The sequence below is a fragment of the Gigantopelta aegis genome, chromosome 1 (genome assembly GCF_016097555.1).
Source record: "Gigantopelta aegis isolate Gae_Host chromosome 1, Gae_host_genome, whole genome shotgun sequence".
Classification (NCBI taxonomy): Eukaryota; Metazoa; Mollusca; class Gastropoda; order Neomphalida; family Peltospiridae; genus Gigantopelta; species Gigantopelta aegis.
The window spans coordinates 20,099,311-20,115,070 of record NC_054699.1 but is presented as its reverse complement, the minus strand read 5'-3'; the positions used below and the strand labels follow the sequence as shown (position 1 = coordinate 20,115,070).

General features: G+C 34.7%; 1 protein-coding gene across 1 annotated transcript in view; it reads right to left on the bottom strand.

The window, feature by feature from the left end:
• The window catches only part of LOC121370552 (inositol 1,4,5-trisphosphate receptor type 2-like), a 132,415-nt gene that overhangs the window by 71,427 nt on the left and 45,228 nt on the right, over window positions 1–15,760 (bottom strand). Inside the window, 7 exon segments of the mRNA XM_041495896.1 lie at window positions 856–941; window positions 2,272–2,404; window positions 4,134–4,202; window positions 5,327–5,452; window positions 11,383–11,490; window positions 12,053–12,175; window positions 12,799–12,928. Coding sequence (XP_041351830.1) covers window positions 856–941; window positions 2,272–2,404; window positions 4,134–4,202; window positions 5,327–5,452; window positions 11,383–11,490; window positions 12,053–12,175; window positions 12,799–12,928 — 775 coding nt within the window.

Sequence of the window (15,760 nt, the reverse complement as noted above, 5' to 3'; positions counted from 1 at the left end):
GAAACCCGCTACATTTTTGACATTAGCAGTACAAGACAGTGCTTATCATACAAAAAACAATGTTGAGCAATAAACCCTTCTCTTGAAATTATGGCTGAGAGCAACTGCTCTCAGTGTCAAATTCACAAACATTTTCACTAAAATAAATTAATGATATCAGTGTGTGACATGGCAAACAGGTTTTTTTTGCCCATGCAGAAATAATTTTGCATAAGCATCAAACCACAAATACAGAGCAAGGGATCTTTTATATGCACTTTACCACAGACAGGACAGAACATACCACAGCTTATAATATACCAGTTGTAGAGCACTGGATGGGATGTGAAAAAACTGGTTGAATGAAGTACTTTGTGGTACAATTTGTTTTTATAACTTATTTTGTCATGGGATGATGCATATAAAAGATCCCTTGCTGCTAATCGATAAGAGTAGCCCGGCCATGAAGTGGTGACAGCAGATTTCCTCCCTCAATATCTGTGTGGTCCTTAACCATATGTCCGACGCCATATAACCGTAAATAAAATGTGTTGAGTGTCGTTAAATAAACCATTTCCTTCCTTCCTTCTATCCAATTACAGTTCAAGCACGCTGTCCTGGCCACACACCTCAGCTATTTGGGCTGTCTGTCCAGGACAGTGGATTAGTTGTTAGTGGTTACTGAAAGAGAAGAGGGTGTAGTGTTCTTACACCTACCCACTGAGGCGTTAAAACTTGCTCTGGGTGGGAGCCGGTACCGGGCTGCGAACCTTGTACCTACCAGCCTTACAAATTAAATGCATATGTTTTCAGGCAACATTTTGAAGATAGCTCCCAAATGGTCACGCCTTTAACCCATCAACATGTTTTACTTACCTCTGATTGGTCAATGTCATCGTAGATGTAGGAGAGTTTGACGCGGTCCACCACAGACACGTTGTTGCCGATGTCAACAAACATAACTGAAAGTGGAACATATACATATATACATATACATACAAATACACACAAGTTTTACATAATAAACTGTAGATTGAGGAAATCATGGAGGAATGAGGTAGACACTGCATGTTAACATCAATGCTTTTGGTTCCAAACATCACTGACATTGTTAATGTTTTGGAACATTGATAATTAATTCACATTATCTGACACTCCCAGGGCTTCTAGATTATGGTAGCCCACTCCCATGGCTAGGGATATTCAGTGTTGGGCTAATAAATAATTACTATAACTAGCCCAACAGCTAGTGGAAAAAACAACTCTTGTCAAATGCTGCATTTACATATTTTGTAAATATGAATATCCTTCCCCCTCTTTCCACCCCCAATCTAAAGATTTTTAAGCTCAATCTCCCTCTTTAGGTGACATATCTGATTATTACTATTAGTAAAATTGTATTTATTTAAAGTAGGGCTAGTGAATTTTTAATCATGGTTAGTACATTTTTAAAATCAATGATCCCATAGCTAGTGGATTTTTAAAGATTCTAGAACCCCTGCACTCCTTATAAGTATATTCGTTTTGAGTAAGGGTTTGTACTTTACAGAAAATTTTATATATTTTGCATTAATTGTATATATTTTAAAAACTCAATTCTGATAAATATATTTATTTTTATTCAGATAGTAGTTTAATAGAAAGTTATCAAAAACACTCAGTCTGATAACTGTATGTGACTTGTTCTCACAAAATGAGTCTCCAATTGCAGCTGGCTTACATATTTATTTAGTTTGTTGTATTAAAAACACTCAGTCTTATTAATATATTTGTTTCGAATTAAGATTTATAGGTAGTGCTATTAAAATTACTCAGTCTGATAAGTATATTTTTTTGTTTTAAGGTTTGTAATTAGTGGTATTAATAACACTCAATCTAAAAAGTATATTTGCTTTGAATAAGGTCTGAAAAGTATCAGTGGCCTAATTCACTTAAACTCTCGCAACTTTGCTATCTCGCAGTGCAATGCTAAAAGACCTTTAAAGATGATGCTTTTTTGTCTAACAGAGCCTAAGAGACCTTTGTGAATTACGCCACATTTTTGTGCAATGTTTGTAGGTGTTTTTTAAAAAATATTTATTCACAGAACCCAGAACATTGGTTCTGCAATGTTTGTAGTTAATGCTGTTAAAAATTACTTAGTCGGATAAGTATATTTATTTTGGTTAAGATTTATAGTTTGTGAAATTAAAACAACTCAGTCTGATGAGTATATTTGATTTGCTATAGGCACAAAACAACACTCAGTCTGATAAATATATTTGTTTTGTGTAAGGTATTAAAAACACTCACTAATAATTAGTTCACAGTACTTGGCGCGGAGCCTGTCTGGCAGAGTTTTATCACGCAGACAAGTGAAAGCTTCATTCCACGTCAGGTAATCCAGTTTCTGTGTGATCACCTCAATGGCAAACTCATTCTGACCCTGAAATCAAGAAAATCACATTGCACACTTTTAAATAAATTTATTAAAGTTTGTTTTGTTTCTGACCCTGAAATCAAAAAATCACATTACACAGTTTTAAATAAATTTATTAAAGTTTGTTTTGTTTCTGACCCTGAAATCAAGAAATCACACTGCACACTTTTAAATAAATTTATTAAAGTTTGTTTTGTTTCTGACCCTGAAATCAAGAAATCACATTGCACACTTTTAAATAAATTTATTAAAGTTTGTTTTGTTTCTGACCCTGAAATCAAGAAATCACATTGCACACTTTTAAATAAATTTATTAAAGTTTGTTTTGTTTCTGGACCCTGAAATCAAGAAATCACATTGCACACTTTTAAATAAATTTATTAAAGTTTGTTTTGTTTCTGACCCTGAAATCAAGAAATGACATTACACACATTTAAACAACTTGTTTTAACAACTAGGGCACATTGATCAATAAATTATCATCTAAGAAGCTTCTACTTGTTGTTTAACTAGGAAAACACTGTGAATCGGGTATCATGATGCATAGGGTCTCCACGAGTACTAGAGGAAACTCGGGTACAGACCGAGTCTAGGAAGACTGGAATCAGTTCACAGGACTCGAGTACACGTACAAGGTGGAATACAATGATCAACTATAATACAATGGACAATGTAGGACAATAATTTCAGCAGTAGATAATCAACGATATAAGTTATTCAATAATTATATGATCATGCATTAGTTTTTCTTTTAAACTGGCTGTTTGCCCATCACAATAATGAACATATCAACCGGTTTCAAAATTCAATAAAATGGCATGATTTGGCACTGGAATTAAGATGCATAATGCTCTTTTACTTTATTGCTTATGTCATCATCATCTAGTGTAAAGTGTCAGGTACTCAGATCCGAATCGAGTTTGACCCTCGAGTACTCAAGTCCAATATTTTGGATTCGTGGAGGCCCTAATGATACAGTAAAACCTCTCAAAACCAGACCCTCTGTAAATCGGAATTCCCTCAAAACCAGACGTTTTTTGAGGCTCCTTTTTAAATATCTGTAGGGAAGAGAACCTCTCTAAACTGGATACCTCTTAAAACCAGACTTTTTGCTTGGTTTGGGGGTGTCCAGTTTAGAGGAGTTTCACTTTAGTATTGTATTGCTGGTTATGTATCGTGATGCCTACTGTCCCATTACATCGGCTCAAAATTTCACCATCCACTGAATGTCCCTGTAGCACAGGAACACAAGATCCAGAGCACATACTACAAGAGTGTTCTACATATACCACTGAGAGAATACGCTCTTGGCCAATACCGATGCACTTTAGAGACAAGCTATGGGCAACCAAATGTGAACTGATCAACACCACACAGTTCATCAGGAACATACAGATCCTGATCTAAATTAAGAGCAGTAACCAACAGTGTTCGAATGCAGAAGAAGAAGTAGTATTGTGATGTGTATCATATCATGAGGTAGGTGTATGGTGACACCCCAAGTGAGAAGAAGAAGTAGTATCGTGATGCGTATCATATCATGAGGTAGATGTATGGTGACACCCCAAGTGAGAAGAAGAAGTAGTATCGTGATGCGTATCATATCATGAGGTAGATGTATGGTGACACCCCAAGTGAGAAGAAGAAGTAGTATCGTGATGCGTATCATATCATGAGGTAGATGTATGGTGACACCCCAAGTGAGAAGAAAACATGATTTAAAGGATGATCTTACATGACACAGCATTCCGAAGAGTTCCAGCTGATGTTCTAGAAACAGATACTCGTCATCATGTTCAGATCTCTGTAAATTAAAAACAGCAAAATAGTCTGTTAAAAAATATTTCACTTTATTTTAAAATCTTTCATGTATACAAGACTCTTGATTTATTTGTAGAGTGGGTAAACATATTAAATTTAATGGATTTCTGTTTTTAACAAAAACATTAAATATATAATACATCAGAAAACTAATGGAAATTTGTTTTCTCCCTTTTGTATAAACAGGGGTGGCAGACATTTCTGTTTTTAACAAAAACATTAAATAATGCATCATAAAATTAATGGAAATTTGTCTTCTCCTTTTTGTATAAACAGGGGTGGCAGACAAGATGACACATCATCTCTTCTGTGCAGAAATTCTTACAGGACTTTTAAGACAATTAAAATATTAATATATAGTATACAAAACTCTCAAATACTTCTGTTACATGGGAAGATAAATATAATATTTGAATATTTCAGAAGTATTGGACAATGAGCATCTCATTTTAGAATGCACTAGTAAAACAGATAATATACTGGACTGTAGCGGAACAAAAACATAGGAGGAATTGATAATTATCTTGAATATGCTGGTTGTATTATCTCAACTAAAAATCAATTATAATAAATGTGAAGCATGTATAGATAAAGTAACATGATTTGTATAGCCATCATTGTTAATTTTTAATTAATATACTATACTTGTGGAGCGGAGCGGATAATTCTGTCATGCTCATATACCACTACGGTTTCGAGTATGTCCGTCCCGGATCCCGTCTCTAGATAGCCAGGGACTTGACCCAGGACAGAACTATACTTGCAGGGTTTATGACGGACATCCAAATTATTAGCAATTATGCTAATTTGGTCAGAAAACTTTAGCCAAAATTCATGTTTCAATTAGCCAAACAGATAAAAAGGATTGTAGATCTACAAATGACACGTGGCTGTCAAATTAGCTTTCTTAAGTGAATTAATGATGAAATAAATTTACCAAGTTAAAGTATAATTTGTATTTGGCGATTTTACAAAAGACAGTTTACACACAGTTAGGTGTACATATTTTCCGTAAAACATGGACTGTCCTTGTAAATGGGGAACATGGGGAAAATAAATAAAGTTATAAAAATAGCTTATGGTTTTATCGATGTATTTTTTACTTACATTTGCAAACTCCCTCAGTTCCTCCCATCTCTTGCCATTGTTTGTGGACACATACACAGTATCCTTGGTCTTGCCTATTTTCTGACCCAAGTCAGTTAGGTAACAGTTCTGGAAAAAAGAAAAATCCTAAGACAGTTGTCAGAATGTTCCAGTGGTAGATGACATTATATCTATTTCATAGACAGACAGACAGACAGAGAGGCAGAGAGGCAGACAGACAGACAGACAGACAGACAGACAGAGAGGCAGAGAGGCAGACAGACAGACAGACAGACAGACAGACAGACAGACAGACAGACAGGCAGGCAAACAGAGATATTTTATTTAAGTCTCGATCTTTAATTTGTATAGAAACATTACAAATACTTTTATGTATTAAATTGTTATATACATGTATGACTGTATAACATTATTGTATATATGTATATAAATTATATCACTTTGATGTAAGGCCATGAATTCAAGGCTACCCAACCTTGACATGGTCAAAATGGACTGGGGGGGGGGGGGGGGGGGGGCAGTAAAAATGAAGAAGAAAAGTCTCACTGTATGCACACAATAATAAAATGTAATTTTAAAAATGTATTTCATACATGTATAAATATTTAGAAGTCTAGTAAAATTTAATAGTTGATTTAAACTTCCAGTCGAAGTTTGTTTTGTTTAATAATGCCTCTAGAGCACCTTGATTAGTTAGTTGCTATTGGATGTTAAACATTTGATAATTCTAACACATAAGGCTGAATTTACAAAGCCTGTTTGTCTTACACACGTGTTAGTGACAGTTCTGAAATAAAACAACCTTCCTATGATCAGAAAAGACAAAAAGTCAACTAATAGAGATTTAAAGCCAGCCTACCCATACAAATAATTCAGCAAGGGACTATTTATGTTCAAACTACAAAAAGCACAAGTATACTATTTCTTTTTATATGGATGTACTACTAGTCCATTGGTTGTCATAGTAAAAAAAAGACTGACCACCAATATGGATAAAAAAAACCTACAATTCATACTTCAGGTGAATGTAATAATGACTGAATTAAATCTCCCACACAGAATGTAAATGAAGTTTTCATATTCATTACTGACTATTCCTTTAAGACACTTAATCAGTTTATCGTTTATTTAAATTAATTAAACCCTTGTGTGTGTATGTCATAACATAGCGATGAAAAACTTATATACACATGAAAGAGATACCAAGAATGCTGTGCAAATTTGCTTCAGTTCACACATGTGAAACATCAACAGTGTATTACATACACTATAAAACTGAAAACACAAATGAAAACATCAAATCTATTAAGTCTATGAAGTATTAGTTTTGGGTTGCTTGTTTTTTTGTTGTTGTTGTTGTTGTTGTTGTTGTTTTTTGTTGTTTTTTACTTCATTCTGACTCCTGCTGTGAAATTTCATTTTAAATTTTTTTTCTGTAGGCTAGGCCTGTTGACCAATCCATTTTTAGTTTATAATAAAATAAATGTTACTTAGACTAGTGTTAACACAGAGGCTGGATGAATTTGATTGGTTAATCAGCAGCTGACAATGGAAGGAAGGAAATGTTTTATTTAACGACGCACTCAACACATTTTATTTACATTTATATGGCGTCAGGACCACACAGATATTGAGAGAGGAAACCCGTGTCACCACTTCATGGGCTAATCTTTTCGATTAGCAGCAAGGGATCTTTTATATGCAGCATAACACAGACAGGGTAGTACATACTACTGCCTTTGATATACCAGTTGTGGAGCACTGGCTGGAATGAGAAATAGCTGAATGGGCCCAGTGACGGGGATCGATCTCAGACCGACCGCTTATCGAGCGTGCACTTTACCACTGCAGCTGACAATGGTAACAGAAAGGAAAGGAATGTTTGTTTAATGACACCCCAGCACATTGTTTAATCAGTGGCTATCAGGTGTCTAGCAATGGTAATAGAAAGGAAAGGAATGTTTGTTTAATGACACCCCAGCACATTGTTTAATCAGCGGCTATTAGGTGTCTAACAATGGTAATAAAAAGGAAAGGAATGTTTGTTTAATGACATCCCAGCACATTGTTTAATCAGTGACTATTAGGTGTCTAGCAATGGTAATAGAAAGGAAAGGAATGTTTGTTTAATGACACCCCAGCACATTGTTTAATCAGCGGCTATTAGGTGTCTAACAATGGTAATAAAAAGGAAAGGAATGTTTGTTTAATGACACCCCAGCATTGTTTAGTCAGTGGCTATTAGGTGTCTAGCAATGGTAATAGAAAGGAAAGGAATGTTTGTTTAGAGACACCCCAGCACATTGTTTAATCAGTAGCTATTAGGTGTCTAGCAATGGTAATAGAAAGGAAAGGAATGTTTGTTTAGAGACACCCCAGCACATTGTTTAATCAGTGGCTATTAGGTGTCTAACAATGGTAATAGAAAGGAAAGGAATGTTTGTTTAGAGACACCCCAGCACATTGTTTAATCAGTAGCTATTAGGTGTCTAGCAATGGTAATAGAAAGGAAAGGAATGTTTGTTTAGAGACACCCCAGCACATTGTTTAATCAGTGGCTATTAGGTGTCTAACAATGGTAATAGAAAGGAAAGGAATGTTTGTTTAGAGATACCCCAGCACATTGTTTAGTCAGTGGCTATTAGGTGTCTAGCAATGGTAATAGAAAGGAAAGGAATGTTTGTTTAGAGACACCCCAGCATTGTTTAGCCAGTGGCTATTAGGTGTCTAGCAATGGTAATAGAAAGGAAAGGAATGTTTGTTTAGAGACACCCCAGCACATTGTTTAATCAGTAGCTATTAGGTGTCTAGCAATGGTAATAAAAGGAAAGGAATGTTTGTTTAGAGACACCCCAGCATTGTTTAGCCAGTGGCTATTAGGTGTCTAGCAATGGTAATAGAAAGGAAAGGAATGTTTGTTTAGAGACACCCCAGCACATTGTTTAATCAGTGGCTATTAGGTGTCTAACAATGGTAATAGAAAGGAAAGGAATGTTTGTTTAGAGATACCCCAGCACATTGTTTAGTCAATGGCTATTAGGTGTCTAGCAATGGTAATAGAAAGGAAAGGAATGTTTGTTTAGAGACACCCCAGCACATTGTTTAATCAGTAGCTATTAGGTGTCTAGCAATGGTAATAGAAAGGAAAGGAATGTTTGTTTAATGGAGCCCCAGCACATTATTTAATCAGCGGCTATTAGGTGTCTAGCAATGGTAATAAAAGGAAAGGAATGTTTGTTTAATGACACCCCAGCACATTGTTTAATCAGTGGCTATTAGGTGTCTAGCAATGGTAATAGAAAGGAAAGGAATGTTTGTTTAGAGACACCCCAGCACATTGTTTAATCAGTGGCTATTAGGTGTCTAGCAATGGTAATAAAAAGGAAAGGAATGTTTAATGACACCCCAGCATATTGTTTAATCAGGAATTATTCAGTGTCTGGCAACAGTATTAGAAAGGAAAGGAACGTTTATGTCCAAAAATAATCATGCGCCATAGTGGTTAAGTGTTTAGCAAGCATTGTTGTTAGGAAAGCAGCGATGTCTTAAATATATTGGTTTCTGTTTCCGGTTTCCTGTTGTTTGGAGTTCGGCTTTTGTGAATTCGTGTTGTGCTTAATAAAGTAGCGGATGAAGTCGCTATTGTACTGTTAATTGTGATGATTAGGTTCTGTGCTATTAACATTCTATTATTACTGGCGATGCCCAAATTAAGTCCAGACAAGCTTGTTATAAATTGTAGACAAAATATTCTTGTCATCACTAATCACAAATTGTACTGTAATAATCTTTTTAGTAATTAATTAAAGTATTAAAGTAATATTAAACATCTTGTATTAAAGGTAATTATACAAATGTATCGGTGGAATTGCATTACATGCAAATAAAACTAACAGTGTATATGTCTATGAGTCCTAATTATCTGGATGGTGTTATGATGAAGGGTTAACTGTACAGAAATTGTTTAGTAACCGCAAATGCAGCACCAAAAAAAATGAAGAAAATACTCAGATTAGAGATTGTGGAACTTAAGATACCTGGAATAACAGAGAAAGAAAACCAATGCTACAAGATATAGGTACAAAAATGGTCTAGATTTGTCATTTTTATAATTTTTATAATTTTTATTCCTATAGAGGGAACATGTTATTTTTTAGACTTTGATTAGTGACAGTTGCTAATCATTTTAAAACTGATTATTTTAACATTTAATATTTTAGAACTGTGTGGCAATCTCCGAAACTTGCACAGCAAGTTGTGATGTCATACTGAACAAAAGAAGGAAAGGAAATGTTTTATTTAACGACGCACTCAACACATTTTATTTACGGTTATATGGCATCAGACATATGGTTAAGGACCACACAGGTATTGAGAGAGGAAACCCGCTGTCGCCACTTCATGGGCTACTCTTTTCGATTAGCAGCAAGGGATCTTTTATATGCACCATCCCACAGACAGGATAGTACATACCACAGCCTTTGTTACACCAGTTGTGGAGCACTGGCTAGAACGAGAAATAGTCCAATGGGTCCACCGACGGGGATCGATCCTAGACCGACCGCGCATCAAGCCAACGTTTTACCACTGGGCTACATCCCGCCCTATTGAACAAAACGTCCTCTATATATCAATAAATAATTAAATGGATGAAATGCCATCAGCATATTTTCTATTCTAAAGAGTGCTCCACAACTGATATATAGAAGGCTATGGTGTGTGCTGTCCTGTTTGCATAGAAGATTTGACAAATGGATACATGGCAGAAATGACAGTTTGAAATGTAAACACCTGTTCCAGAGATAAGGAATAGGATGTGGAAATAAGTGCCTAAATAGAGGGGAAGAAAGCTTTAGTGAGAGACAAATGAAAATTATTTCTTAAAGGACATACATTTGGATAATAATTGCTACCGAGTTTGTGACTGTATTTATTACCTCAGCTATATTGTTTTCTCTGGACCTCTTTACACACCATTCTGAGTATTGCTAATATTTTGTATTTTATTGATGTTCTCAGATAATATTAAAAACCAGTTTAATTTATTCTGTTAAAGGGACATTCCTGAGTTTGCTTCAATTTTTAAGATGTTATCAACTAACAGAGACTTTTTAACGATTGTAATTACATAAAATATTAGTGGCTGTATATTAAATGTGTTTCTGATCGTTCTAATATTTGTGCTAGGTTAAATTTCATTTTATTTCCTAAAATTTATTTTCTCGTACGGACAAAATTATTTGAAGACAAAATCCAGTTTGGGCTTCTTACAAATATTAAGATGACCAGAAACACATTGAATGTACAGACACTGATATTCTAAACAAGAAAATATATTTAATATGCAAGTTTAATCGTAGAAATATTTCATTAGTTGGAAACACCTTACAATGCAGCAAATTCAGGAATGTCCCTTTAAAGAAAGAACTATATTTTTGTGTTGTAGATTGTGGCCAGCGCGGAGGAAGAAGACAATGCCTTTGAACAGAAAAGACAACAGTGCAAAAAGGTCCTGTATGGACAAGTTATGCAGCAAACTCAGGAATGTCCCTTTAAAGAAAGAACTATATTTTTGTGTTGTAGATTGTGGTCAGCGCGGAGGAAGAAGACAATGCCTCTGAACAGAAAAGACAACAGTGAAAAAAGGTCCTGTATGGACAAGTTATGCAGCAAACTCAGGAATGTCCCTTTAAATGAAAATCTATAATGAATTGTATTAAGAAACACATTTTATTTTTAAAAATTAACATTGAAAAACTGAGACATAAATGCAAACACTTTGAACTACTAGACTATATTATGTTATATTTAGTACCGACAAGATAAGCTTGTATTGTACGTCACACCAACACATGTATATTATAATTTCTCAGTGAAAGAAAAAGAAGAATCTTGTATAAGTCCATAACTACATGTAGCAAAAGAAGAAAAAAAGAGAGAAGGAAACGTGACTTTTCAGTGTTGATTTTTTGTTCTACTGCCCCACCCCTGATAATTTAGACTTGGTACGGCCCTGCTGTAGGGAGGGAACTGCTGTAACTGGAAGAAATTCTTACTTTGTTTTGAGTCATCAACCAGACTTCTGTGATGTAGTTTTGATTGTCGGATATGGAGACTCCATCACACACACACAGAACACTGAGCAGGTCAAGGTATCGGTAGTTCTGAAACAACAATTATAATACATGTACTTCACACATCACACAAAGAACACTGAGCATGTCACAGTAATGGTAATTGTGAAACAACAGTAATATTTTTTACCACAACCTAAATAAACACACATAATAAATAAACACACAGAACACTGAGCTTATCACAGTATCGGTAATTCTGAAACCACAATAATATTTCAAACAACAATCTAAATAAATACTTATAGAGTACATTCCATCTAGGTCAACATACCAGTAGTTCTGAATCAACAATTATAATGTATCCTATGAGCAGGTACAAATTGACAAACATAACATATTTTATTATTAAAATGCCAAAAATCTAACTAAAAAATCATAAAAACCAATTCTTTAAATTTGCATTTTCTGTTTGGCTAATTGAAACTTTAATTTGTGGGACCAAATTCATGACCAAATTTGCCAAATTGCTAATAATGATTACATTCTTATTAACACAAGTTTTAGTTACTAGAACGTGCCTGGACCTCTTTTGTATATAGGCTCGTTAATAAAGTTAAAAGAAAGAACGTTGCTAGAGTTTAATAATTACCTTGTTTCTGTGTAACAAGTCAACAAAGTTGTTTATGTTTTCTTTTGATATTCTGTCGACAATTTTCCGATTGTCTCTGATGAGTTCCATAATCATGTGAGCAGCATTCAAGCCAATGTCGCCCTGGAAACAGAACAAAAAACAATTGGAACAAGTTATTATCAAGATGTTCTTTAAAAAAGCATCACAATAAAAATAAATGGAACAGTTTGTTAAAATAAACGTTCTGTAAATATACACATAACAGAACTAGAACAATTTATTGTAAAGATGTTTGTAAATCCACACATAATGATATGAATAGTTTATTATTGAAAAGTTTTGTAAATCTAAACATAATTAACAGAATTTAAGCAATTTATTAAAAAGATATTTTGTAAATCTACACACAATAAATAAATTAAATAGTTTATTATATAAAAAACCCAAAGTTCTGTAAATCTAAAAATATTAACATAAGTGGAACAATTTATTGTAAAGACGTTTTGTAAATCTACACAAAACACGAATTCCCCAGAATTAAATGTCTAGCCTAACATAAATGTATTTGATGTGACTGACAGTGGAATCCATAGATGTTCATCTCAATGTGTGTTTTAAATTTTTTTTTTAAAGAGAAAAAAAAAAATTCAATTAACATGATGATCATACAACTAGAAAACATATATTCTTGACAACGTGATACCTGGCAAACATTTATTGAATGGGAAGATAAAAGTTTTAATTATTGTTTATTTGTCACCTACTTCCTTATACTCAAATTGGGTAAGGAAGAAGTCGATGTACTTGGCGATATACAGCTCATTCTTGCGACTGTTTCCCATCAGATAGGTGTACAGAACGTCATACGCCTCCACAAAGATGTTCGTCAAGTGTCTGAAACAGAAACACAAATGCTAAAGGCGATGCCACACTATACGAGTTCCTTGTACCAGAACAGCCACAAGAATAGCCAATTGTGACAAGACAATATATGTGTATTACGATTTCATCGATTGCTATGCAATAGGCTTTTCTTGTACCAGGCACTTGTATACTGTGGGGTCGCCTTAAGTAAGTCTATCATATATATTATTAATTAAAAAGAAATGGGAAAGCCTCTCTCATTATTATATGTGATTTCGTTTAGTTGAGAACATGTTCCAGGTTGAAATGCTAGTAACAGGAATTTTGGTCTAACAGACAATTTTATTATACTTTTATGTGTAAAGTTTGTTTTATTTAACGACGCCACTAGAGCACATTGATTTTTTAACTTATCATCGGCTATTGGACGTAAAACATATGGTCATTCTGACACTGTTTTTTAGAGGAAACCTGCTGTCGCCACATAGGCCACTCTTTTATGACAGGCAGCAAGGGATCTTTTATTTGCGCTTCCCACAGGCAGGATAGCACAAACCATGGCCTTTGTTGAACCAGTTATGGATCACTGGTCGGTGCAAGTGGTTTACACCTACCCACTGAGCCTTGCGGAGCACTCACTCAAGGTTTGGAGTCGGTATCTGGATTAAAAATCCCATGCCTCGAATGGGATCCGAACCCAGTACCTACCAGCCTGTAGCCCGATGGCCTAACCACGACACCACTGAGGCCGGTCCTTTTATGTTTTTCCATTGACAAAAGTGTACAGAGCTTCTAGAATTGTTACAAAAATCCAGTAGCCATGGGATCAGTGATTTAAAACATTTACTAGCACTGATTAAACATTCATTAACCCTAAGTAAATACAATTTTACTAATAGGAATAACTGGATATGTCACCTAAAGAAGGAGATAGAGCTTAAAAACCCTTAGATTTGTGGGGAGGAAGGGTCAGGATATTCACATTTACAAAATAGACTGAACTGCAGCATTTGACCAAATAAAAATTCACAAGCCATCGGGCATGGCGATGGTAGTTATTTACTAGCTTAACACTGAATATCATTAGCCATGGGAGTGGGGCTACCATAACCACACAACTATCACCCAACTGATAAATATTTCATTTCTACATTGATCATCAGAACAGCATTACCAGACATGATACCGTGAACCACAGTAGTTGATAAACCAGCACCCTTGTTAAAGACATATACAGAACTTCACATACGCTGTTTTCACTTCCTATTTATTGCACGAGTTTATTTTGCACTAGAATATATACCATGAGACCACGTAGCGGTCGAGTGATATGTTCTTTCGCAAAATAAACAAGTGCAATAAATAGGAAGCAAAAACAATGTCTGTGAAGTTCTGTATTTATTACATACCTTCTTTTATGTTTTACAAAAACGGTTTTTAATTTAACATCATAACAACACTTTGTTAAATCACTGATCAAAACTCTTTTCATGCATTTACTTAACGTTAAGAATCATACTCTGCGGCAGCCTTGTGTATTGTTTCAAATATGATGTGACATCATTGGTAAATCATATATGACGTCAGTAAATAAAAGGCGCTAACTGCATTAAAAAGAAAAAGGGAATTCCCCATTTAAAAGTTTCGGTCCAGATCACACATATGTGCGATACAAAATAAATTTATCACACGGTTTCAAAATGTCTTTATAACTATAGTAAAATTAAATAGGTATGTAATAAATAGTTTGAGGTCAATGATCATTGACACTCCACATGAAACATCATCTATTGGGGGTCTAAATCTAACACAATGTCAATATTTCTGGAATAAAGGTAACAACTTTATTCTACAAAGCATTTCTTTTTACATGTTCTGGTAGTGCTGCTATCAAAGTGGGGTTATGCTGTAAACTGGTGATCATGCACAATGGGTGGAATTTACAACAGTATTAAAACATATTAAATTACAAGTATTGTGGCATCTTGGTCAATTTATAGTGAAAAACAGACAGAAACAAACAACTGGTTAGAATTCAACAAGTGTTAATCATTCAAGGCAACATATTATATATTGTACTATAGTCCGTCCCATCCTCCTACAAAAATGTTTTTTGTAAATAATTTCAGTTTGGTTTGACAGAAGAAACGTAAAAGTGTTATGGAAATAACCAAAAAAAAACCCCCACTATTATTGCGAACAATTTAGAAAACTATCTACTCAGAAATAAATAAGTTGTAGTAAATTCCATAGTATGAAAAAGGTGTTCCCTGTGGGAAGGACTATAGTATTATATAACCATGCCAACATTTAAAATCCTTCAAATCAACTTGTTAATTATGAACATTACGGTACATCTATATGAACTGTATATTTGTCAAAGATAATGTAAAGGACAATTTTAAGACTAGTATTAACAAAATCAAACAACACATATAATATACAGTGAAACCCCTTCTAAACCAGACATTCATGGGACCGAGTTTAGCACTGGCATAGGAAGTGTGTGGGGGGGCACATGTACCCCTTCCACTTTTCAGATATTTTGCTTTATATTTGCTTTATAATAGTGTAAAAGTGTGTAAATATAAAAGTGTGGCCCCCCCCCCCCCCCCCCCCCGCCATTTTTTGGCACCTTCCTATGCTTGTGTTTAGAGAAGTTCTGTTCTGTACAAATATTAAGGGACTGTGGAAAAACATCCAGTTTTGAGGGTATTTTGGTTAATTGAGGGTCCAGTTTTGAGGGTATTTTGGTTTACTGGGGGTCCAGTTTTGAGGGTATTTCTGTTTACTGAGGGTCCAGTTTTGAGGGTATTTTGGTTTACTGAGGGTCTAGGTTTGAGCGTATTTTGGTTTACTGAG